The sequence below is a fragment of the Lathyrus oleraceus genome, chromosome 3, assembly GCF_024323335.1.
Source record: "Lathyrus oleraceus cultivar Zhongwan6 chromosome 3, CAAS_Psat_ZW6_1.0, whole genome shotgun sequence".
Taxonomy (NCBI): domain Eukaryota; kingdom Viridiplantae; phylum Streptophyta; class Magnoliopsida; order Fabales; family Fabaceae; genus Lathyrus; species Lathyrus oleraceus.
Genome location: NC_066581.1, coordinates 486,949,982 through 486,960,411, shown reverse-complemented (window position 1 = coordinate 486,960,411; position 10,430 = coordinate 486,949,982). Strand labels below are relative to the sequence as shown.

The window sequence follows — 10,430 nt, the reverse complement described above, 5'->3', positions numbered from 1 at the left end:
AATTGATAACAACAAACAATATTGATTTGGACGACAATCAGTTTTGAGTTGAATAATAACTAACTGGACATATCAATGGCAATTTCTAATATATAAGTGTATATGACACAGATTAGAGGCGGGTCTAATGTATATCTAGGGTGTATATGAGTCGGATAAATCCATAAAATTTGATCAAACTCACCCATATCAATCCAAAAAAGTGGATTTGAACGGGTAATTGGGTCAATATGATTTTCAAAATATGAAAAACCCTTTAAAATATATGGGTATTACCATTTATCATGTGTATTTTACCATTTATTATGTGTATTTTTCCCGGTATACACTAAATCCGGATGCAATTGCCATGCCTATGTCGGATATGTCATTTTCATTCATCATATAAAAAATAAAAATATAATTGTGTTGCAATAATTCATTTATTTATTTAATCATTACCCTAGTCACCCTCTCTCAAAAGAAAAAGAAACTTTGATTTGTTTTATTGCATGCAATGAAGATTTTGGATTATGGGCACCCAGAATAATCCAAAAAAAGCCGCATCTTTTTTCATCCCCAAAATTTGTCAGAGAAGGTTCTTTCTTTCACCTTTCTCTTTTTCGCCATTTTCCCTACGTTTTTCTCTTTCATGATTTTGTTTACATCTTGTTTTGCTTCTGTTTTTCTCAATCTAGGTTTCTTTCTATTTTCATTTTTTTTTATATTTAATTTGGGATTAGAATAAAATGATTATGTTTAATTATTGTGTTTGTTAATTAATCATAACAGTTTAATCACTTTTTCTTCTGTTAAGCAATTTGAGGTTTTCTTTGATTGCTCACAGTTGAATTGAATCTGAATTCATGAACATGTTGATGATGATATCTCTTTATTCATTATGCTTTTGTTTTGGTAATTAGTTTAATTTTATTATAAATTTATAAATAATTAGTATTTTGGTAATACTCAATAGGAAAGTTTTACCGGTTTTGTGTCCAATTCAACTTTGTGGTATGCTTTGATTTTTATACCAATTTCTTTCTTGTTATGCGTTTGGTTGAAATTGAAATGATATAATGATGTTTCTAAGACTGTTTTTTTTTTTGTTGAAATTGAATTTTTGCTGATGAAATATCGAAATTGTTTTGCAGGGATGTAGGAGGTGTTTGAAGTGTAGGAAACTAGATTCCACGTCTTTGCGATTTTACGTGATTTGAGTTCATTGGTTTGATGAGTTGTTTGTGTGATAGTCGAAAAGGAGAAGAAATGGTTGAATAGGTTTTGGTTATTGGTGTTGTGTTTGTTCATCGCCTTAATTTCGATGTAAGTTGTAGAAGTTGTTTTGATTTGTTATCGATAGTTTAGTTGATTGATTTTGTTAGATAGTTATTGCAAAATGGAGTCGAAACACGAAGCGTCGAGTGTGATTTTAAAATTGATGGGACTTGATAAAGTGGCTTCCCGATATGAACCTGTTAGAGATAGACCGAAAGTTTTGTCGGAGGATTATTTGCAGAAAGTTTCTTCTATTGGTGTTAGAAGGAAGCGTTCTTCTCGTCAGTATGGTTCATTAGAAATGAGTACTGATGAGAAGGACGGTTCTGACGATGTTTTGATGGTGGTGGAAACATCAGTAAGGAGAGATAAGAACCATAACTCGTCGAAGGGAAATGGAAAAGAGAATTTATCGTTCTCTCGAGCTAAGGTAGAAGATGTGCCACAGGAAACGGGTATAAAATCTGGGGAAGGAAATTTGCTGCTTCGACAGAAAACGGATAATAGGTCGCGAAGTGTTGTGCATGCAAAAGATGGATTGAATGAAACGTTTCGGTTTTCGAAATTTCAATTGGATCAGAAGGATTTAACTTTTGACTCAAGATTTTCTGTTTTGAAAGCGAATCCTGAAAAGGAAGGAAATGGTAAGATTAAAAGCAACATTAGATGTAAGGTTGGGTTCGGTTATAGCTTTTCCAGAAACGTGCCAACGACAAAAAGGCTTGCTGATAATCGTGGAACTATGACTAAGGATGACTTATTTCAGAAATATTGGGGTTTAAGTAAGAACGTGTCCGCAAATCGATCAACCGAGAAGTCAGAAGATATGAACTTAAAGTTGAAGAAGAGATGTTATGGAAACAATTTGTTCGAAAAGGAACCAATGCTTTCTCAATTGTCAAGCTCTGATACTTCTGCTTTTGTAGACAGTCTAATCTTGCAACAGACAGACTTAATGAACGGAGACGTGAAGAACAACGAAGACAGTAACATGTCTGAGAAAATTGTCTTCTCTCTTGATTCATCAGTTGATTTCTTGGTTTCTGATGTGAAGACTAAGGTTGTTGGTTACTCTGATAATAGTCCAACCACGAAGCAATCTGAATCAACGGCATCTGTAAGTCATGCTTCAAAACAACAGGTACGGTTTTTCTTACTCAGAACCGTTTGGATTGTTCTTTTTTTTCCCATCAAGTGCTAGGACATTTAGCTTGTTGAAATTTAGGTTCTTTAAAGATATATAATTTATAAAAGTGTTAATATATTTTTGGTCTTGTTCCTTTTCCTCTTCTTTTATCATCCTTTTCTTTTGCATTACTACAATGATATCAACAAGCCTTGTGGTAGTAGATTTTAGTTTAAATACCTTAGTTTCTTATGGCTATTTTATTCTTATCACCCTTTTTTTCCGCGTTCTTTCTCTCCCTCTTGTAATTTATACACTCGAGTGTTAGTAATTGTTCGGAAACCTTCTGTTCATAGTCTCACTACCTACCATGTTAAAGGAATACTAACTTGTTGCCGAATTAATTTACCTTTGTTGGGTCCTGATTTCTGATGTTTTGTTTTGGGTACATTGGGATTGATTATATAGTCACGGAGAGTGTTAGAATACCGGGTTTGGGCCTAAGCCCAATAAACGGGCTGAATAGGAAAGCTGGGGAAGGATTGCAGATGGGGCAAATAGTGGACATATGCAGCATGATTCTAAGGGGAAGGAGAAGGAAGGGAACATTCATTCAGTATCTTTTTTGTTAAGACCGATTTGGGGTCTCCCCTCCCAATTCGGCAGATACCAATCTTCGCTGAAGAACCTTTCTGGCAATAACTTGTGGGGTCTCCCCATCCTTTGAGTTTCTCTTGTGACAATAAATTAAGCAATATGTACAGATTATATGCCACTGTTTCGGAGATTTGTTGGTCAAATTATTATCATTATTTGTGCAGTTTCGTTGTGATAAAATGTCATGATTGCATCACTTATGTTGTTAGATTCCTAGTTAGTTAGCCTTGGTGTAATTTAGCACCGATTTACAAACGTCATTAGCATGTAATTACATACAATGGTTGAAACCTTTAAACTATGAGTTGACTTTTATCTTCATAGAATTACATCCAACATGGATGATCTCTTAGATTTTCAATGTGCTTGTTATTATTTCTATTATATGTTCACTCGCCGTGTGTGATTGATTACTCATTCTGTTGAATCATTATTCTTATATTACAGGAAACATTGGAATTTCAAGAAGATTCTGTTTATTCAGTTTCCTCCGGGGCTGATGCAGATTCTGTCAGTAACTTCCTCGAGGGATATGAACCTAGTCCAATTTCAGTTTTGGACTCCACATTTAGCGAAGTAGACATTTCAATTATATCTGAATACAGTGCTGATGGTGCATATGGTACGTAATGATCACCGTGAAGCAATTTGTGTGAAACTATAGTTTCATTTCTAGTATCCCAGTCTTTTCGTTTTGGCATGAATTACCAACATGTCAATGTTTCTTGATTTCTTCAGATTCCTCTGAAGTTGACGATGAAGAACTTGATTTGAATGTTTCAAGTGATGAAGATTGCGGGAAAGAGTGTATAGCCGATTTCGAAGTGAAGAGAGATATAGTAGGCTTATCTAGAACAGAAGAAAGTAGAGACTTCTCCTATGTTGTCGAGGTCTTAACCGAAGCAGGTATATCTAATGCGAGCTTGTTCAGTGATTTTTCAACATGGCACTCTGCGGAATGTCCTATTAGCCCTTCCATCTTCAACACCCTAGAAAAGAAATTTGGCGAGCAACAACTTTGGAAAAGATCTGAAAGGCGGCTTCTTTTCGATCGTATTAATTTAGGTTTGTTAGATATTCTACATCCATATCTATACATTCCAGTGTGGGAAATGCCTGTGTCAAGAAGATTGAACACTGAATTAAGACCAGATATGATTGAGGATGAGATGTGGGAATTGCTTGTTTCGCAAGAAAAGAAAGCTGGAAAGGAGTCGATAGACGATATGCTTGGAGGGGAAATTCGGTGGATAGAATTAGGCGAAGATGTTGAAGGTTTTGTTAGGGAGGTAGTTAAGGTGTTAATAGAGGAGCTTGTAGATGATATAGTTAGGTTAGAGAATATTTGAAAACTCTAGCTTTGTGTGTGGCGATAGACTTTTTATATACACGAGCAATTCACGAGCAAGTTTGAATTGGCGAGGTTGATTTTGAGTCGATTTTTTCGAGTTGATTTTGAGAGGTTATAGAGTTTGCATTAGGATTTAGGTATTGGTTGATTATTGATTTGTATGGTACAATATTGGATTTGATTGGTATACAAAAAAGAAAAAAAAAAGAAAAAAGAAAGTGCTTGTGATTTGTATCCAAAACAAGAATAAAGGAAAGTGCTTGTGATTTGTATTTCAAATGATCTTTGGTGATGAACGAAGGTCTGGTTTTGCAGGTAAATGCAGATGCTCTGTGTGGCCTAGTTCTGAAGATGATATGGTAATAGTGAAACATGATATTCACTGCAAATTTTCCTAGTGAAAATCGTAACAGAAATGACATTTTGATGCACAAATATACACATGAAAGTTGTATTTAATGACGTGCAAAATCGTGGTTATTGTGTTTTGGGGATGACTCACAACTTGCAACACCTTATTATGTCAGTTAACTGTCTACTAAACATGATTATGTATTTGAACTGTGCTAACCATTCAACTTATTATTGAAAACTATTAGCCTAATCGTTAGATGATCCTTACATTTTAAATTTCAATTCAAATATGTATCTTGTCCCCCAAACAAACCAAATTAGATCATTAATGAAAAACACGCGAAATCTTTAAAATCATAATTACTTAATTGATTAAAGCTTAAAAATAATCGATTAGATAGTTTGTTTTAGAAAAAAATGATTTTGATTTTTTCTAGGGTAAATCTTCAAAGGTTTTGTGGTGTCTTTATGCCCAAATTGTCAGAAGGAATGCTATAAATAGTCTTCAATTTGAAAGTTCTTCATCAAGGAGAATATTTGTCGAGGTTCAACCTCAAAATATCAAGAAAAGAATGTCATGCCTAAAACCGTGAGGTGATACAATCTGATGTTATGGAAGAAAATTTCTTAAATAATTTCATGTCGTATGTTCACATCTGCCAAGGGTTACTAAGGGAATTCTTCACAAACGTACCATATCGAGTGTTCCCGAATCTTGTAATAGAATTCTATTCCAATCTTAAGTTTGAAGATATATCATTGAAGTCATTCGTAAAAGGAATAGAAATTGTCTTTTATAGAGATCAATTTCGAATAATACTTGAGCTATCATTCTATGGGGTATCTTATACCTACGACGACCTTAAAGTTAAAAATATTCAAACTTTTCACTGCCATCGTCTCTTTTGTCATGAATCTCATGCAGGATAGGTCGCTTCCTATCAAAGCAAACTACTTGAAGGAAAAGATTCGGGTGGTCCACTATCTGATCACAAGGATACTCCTTCCAAGGCAAGACAATTTTGGAGTAGTCATTAAGGAAGATGTGATCCAATGACCCATCGATTTCATACAAATTGGGTTGATGGAATGCTTCTCCATATGATCTATTGCAAGGAGAATCAATCATCGGGACTACCATATGAAACTTTAATCACCAATATATTAGTTGTTGGAGTCGACATTATGAGAGAATCAGTGGATCGAATCCACTCCAAGATTAACTACTCTTCGCTCAGTAGCATGAGGGTTCACATCTTTCAATGATAACTAAGAAACGAATAAATGGATGAAGATGAAGTTATAGTCCTACCATGCACAAAAAATGAGACAACCTTCAATACACTTGTGAAAATCTGTCAACATATATGGTCATCATCAAGAGAAATACATGAAGAGATGATGATACTAATGGAAAAGAGTAGTCTCAGTTGTGTTTTAGTGTTAGTTTTTAAGTATGTTTATTTTTTTTGCTTTTTAGAATTATTTAAATTCTCTCATTTTCCTACTTTTTGTAATTTGAATTCTAGTATTTAAATTAATGAAGTAATAGTTTCCCTTCCTTAGTAAAAAATGTTTGATCAACATGAACTCTATGCTTGCATATTTAAAATCCTGTCTAGCATCTTTATCCATATTTCTTATTAGGACAAATGGGGGAAAGTATACTTTTAGAAGGAGTTGAGTAAACTCTCTTACTTATGTGAAAGGGAGTTTAACCACTACAAATTTTATCCATCTATTTTCTCTTTTATATCCTCTATGAGAGATGCGTTGTCCTCATCAAAAAATGGAGAGAGTGTAGATCTATGTGCTTACGGGTATAATCAAGAAGTGATCCAAGACGGTAAAGTTTATGGATAGCAAGATGCAAGTAATTAATAGCTGCTTAGTTTTGACGATGACATGGTTTTGATGATGAAAACACTTGAAGTCAATAAATTCCTGAATATAGCTTAACAGTCAAAGATTCACACGATGGTTAATCAAGCTATCCTCCGAAATCAAGCTAGACACTTGTTTAAAGTCAACATTGTAGTCGAATGAGTCTCAAGCGAAGACTTAGCGTTTATTATCACCTGTGGTTTAATCTTTCTATCTCTAAGATGATGGTAACTAACATGGAGATATATTGAGCCTAATCAATCTTGTGCGATGCGAAAATCAAAGATAATGATGTCAAAACTTGAAGCTTGAGAGTGTAAAAGAGAAGAAGTGTGATAGATCGTCTAATCGTGTCTATTTGGGTGATAAGTGTATTGTAAAGGCACAAGGACATTTCAGGAAGTATATGGCTAAAATATTGAGAAGCCTCTCATTTGTTTTTATAAAAATCATAAAAAAAAATGTTTTTGGGGCCTAGCCAATTGATTAGGGAAGTGTCCAATTGATTAAGAGAATTTTACAACAGTCTAGTCAATTAGATGATGCCTAATCGAGTCTATAATTGATTGTGACAATCTTTTAAAGATTGGTAACGACTAAATATCTAAACCTTTCAATTTGGGTCATAACAATTGATTATTTACATTACGTAATCGATTAGGTCATTAATTTGGCTCATGGATTATTTCCTAATTTATACCATGTCTTGACCTATAAATATAGAGTTTCTCATCATTTTTCATCACCCAGAAAATGTGAAAATCTAAATCATTCTTATTTTTCTCACATATTTTAGTCATAATGCTTTGAGAAATGTTCTTGAGTCTTAGTGAGTATATTGTTCTGGGTTAGAGTATAATTGTAAATTTATCAAGAGTAGATTTTTTATCTTGAATAAATAATTCTTTCTTAGGAAGTCATTATTTTTTTAGGAGCTATGTCATTTAAAAAGCTCTTAGTTGTCTTTGGGGGATTAGTCTTAGTCTCCGTTTGGTTCCTGAGCTACGCCATTGAAAAATCTCTCTTTAGGTTCATGAAGACCAACTTATAAAAATGTACACAATGGTTCTTGAGCTATTCCCGGTTAAAATCTATATCGGTTTGAGACCGACTTGGTGTAAAACTTCACTCGACTTTTGAATTCACCCTGATATAAAAACTCAGTAGGTTCAAGATCATCCTGGTATAAATATCGATTCGGCTCGAAGGATAGCCAACTAAAAAATCTTCCTTGGTTCGTGTTTATCTTGTATAAAACGTCTATTTGGTTCAAAGGATAGCCAACTCAAAACTTTGTCTTAGTTCGAGACCATCCCGTGTAAAATCTTTGTTTGCTGTGAAGACTAACCACTTCTAGCCGCATTCGTTGTTTCGTTAGAAGTTACCCTGAAACTTCATTTCCTTATATAAGGTGGTTAGTGGGCATAACCTTTAAAAACTCTCAAGCATAATGGATATTATCAAGATCAGCTCTTGGAGACAAGATTAAGTCTTCTTTACCGAATATGTATAATTCTCCAGTGTCATTTCTCTTCCCTTATCTCTTTATTTTAAGTAATGTATTTTACTTTGAATTTTCTTTGCATACTCATTCAAACATTTTTAAAAAAAATAAATCAAAATCTGACTTATCAAATGATTTTATTTTAAATCAATAATCTTCAAACCTCCATAATTCATCCCTTTTTGTGTATGGAGACAAATGTCCAACAAATGGAATTAGAGTCTAACTCCTGATTAAAGACTATTCATCTAAGGAGGAAGATGGCTTCCAACATTGTTTTTAACAAGAGGACTTTCTTAAACTGACCTCCACCATTTAATGGTGTTAGGTTTGAATTGCGTAAATATAGATTTAATATATTCACTCAAATATTGATCTTGAATTATGAAAAACAATAATCAATGGTTCGTTTATCCCTACTCACTATATAAATGGTGAAATAGTAGATACCTAGATTTTCTTTGGATCAAAGAGGAAAAGAGAAAGTTTGAAACTTATTTTAAAACTAAAAACTTTTTAGTTATGTATTTAAATGAAAATCAAATTCTTTATGTACTTAAGCGTAATTATACCAAGGAAATGTGGGATATTCTTGAATGATATATGGAGTTTCTCCAAGTATCGAACAAAAAGAAATGAACACATGAGGCGAAGAAGATGTATGTTTCTTTCACAAATATTTTTCAACCTTTAGAAATTTTGGAAGCTATGTTAGAACTTTCTTCGCTAACAAATATCTAAGAATTAAGAATTGGAATCAAATACTTGATCCAATCCTTAAATCAGGAGATGAGAATGTTTATGACTTTCAGGAAATATCCAAGAAGAAAGAAATCATTGAGAAATTGAATGAGTTGATTCAACTGTTAAAGGATAAAGGGATAAGCTAAAACCTATAAGAATCTCTATCAACTTCATCAAAGAACTATTTTGAAGAAGAAAAATAAAAATGAGGTCCAGTAGTATCCTTTGAAAGAACAATCTTGGTGGTTGAATGATCCTCAGAAGATTCAATATCCGATGGAGAAACTTCACCAAGAAGAGAATATAAAGAAGAAGAAATTTCATCTAGTGGAATATTTAAAAGAAGAAATAAGAAATAAGTCTTCACAAACAACGTCGAAGAATCAACCTCTAGTAGAACCTTCAAATAATCTTATTCCAACGAAGAAGATAAAATTTGCTTGAAAGCTTCTAACGAAGAAGATAACCGTGAGGTAACAAAGTTATCATATATGCAACTGTTTAAATTAAGCGCTAAGTTAATCAGAGAAAATGATAAAATTAAAAAGCATAACTTAGATCTTAAAGACTATATTTACTTTCTAGAAAGTAGTAATGAAATATTAAAATATGAAATGGCTAACCTTAGAAACCAAGCTAATAATTGTGAGACTTCTGTTTCGATGAAAATAAAGTGATAGATCTCCATGAAACCCTAAGTAAATTTACTAAGGGGAGAGAAAACCTAGATTTGATTATATCAAATCAACAGTCTTCCTTAAATAAGACTGAATTAGGGTTTGAATCTGTTAGATCACATAGTAAAATATTTTAATATGAAGAAATTGAATCGCCCTATTTACAAATGTTCTTACAGTGATAGATTTGTCCACTTATAGCCATTTTGTTTCGATAAATTAAGAAGTTTTAAAGGTAGTAACCCCATACCTCTTAGAGCTACTAACACATAAAGACCTAAGAAGATTTGGGTACCAGAGATGAATATCTAGTGTGGTTTGCAAGGAAGCTTTGCAGCTTTAATCAAGTCGTAATGCATATTAAATAAATATGTGAAAAGCAAGATGTATATCTTTGATTATACATGGTGTGACTGGTATTTTTTGTTATACCAAGGCTTGTGATCCAAGAATATTCATGGACGGTGTATGCCAACAGGTGTGGTCAAAGCAACCTTCGTTAGGGATGGTCTAAACACTTATGATTTGTGATGATTAGTTAATATCTTAGTAGATTGAGAAGATAAGTCTGTAATAGATCTATCTATCTCGTGGATTTAACCAACTCTCATATCCAACAATTCTTCAAGAAGGATTTACGACATTATTTTTCCGTTCCCTCGAAAGATGGAGTTTTTATCAAGGTTAAATGATTTTTAAGGCAATACACTATTTAAAGGTTAAATAATTGGAAAGATATAATTAACCCTTTAAATAAGTGGGATACTATTTACTCATCATTTTAAAAAAATTATTAATAAAATGTACGAGCTTCTAGCATTTTACAAGAAAGGGGTGCAAACAAGATGTAAAAGGGTGTAAAAAGCAATATGCCAA

At 33.2% G+C, this 10,430-nt stretch overlaps 1 protein-coding gene across 3 annotated transcripts; it reads left to right on the top strand.

Annotated features, from left to right (window-relative positions):
* Positions 1–420: 420 nt before the first annotated feature.
* On the top strand, positions 421–4,670 carry LOC127128314 (uncharacterized). Of its 3 annotated transcripts, none has more exons than XM_051057562.1 (4): positions 421–577; positions 1,134–2,398; positions 3,488–3,662; positions 3,779–4,670. In XM_051057562.1, exons 2-4 carry the CDS (start codon positions 1,379–1,381, stop codon positions 4,387–4,389), a joined length of 1,806 nt encoding a protein of 601 aa, XP_050913519.1. In that variant the 5' UTR covers positions 421–577; positions 1,134–1,378; the 3' UTR covers positions 4,390–4,670. The 3 variants fall into 3 exon arrangements, with proteins under 3 accessions (XP_050913519.1, XP_050913521.1, XP_050913522.1); XM_051057564.1 differs by lacking the exon at positions 421–577 and adding an exon at positions 581–677; XM_051057565.1 differs by lacking the exon at positions 421–577 and adding an exon at positions 757–894.
* Positions 4,671–10,430: the final 5,760 nt, after the last annotated feature.

Bases quoted from the DNA above. Each gene is read 5' to 3' on its own strand.
- LOC127128314 (XM_051057562.1), top strand. From the start codon at position 1,379: ATGGAGTCGAAACACGAAGCGTCGAGTGTGATTTTAAAATTGATGGGA. The intron at 2,399-3,487 runs GTACGGTTTTTC...CTTATATTACAG, and splicing joins GTCATGCTTCAAAACAACAG to GAAACATTGGAATTTCAAGA. The intron at 3,663-3,778 runs GTACGTAATGAT...TGATTTCTTCAG, and splicing joins CAGTGCTGATGGTGCATATG to ATTCCTCTGAAGTTGACGAT.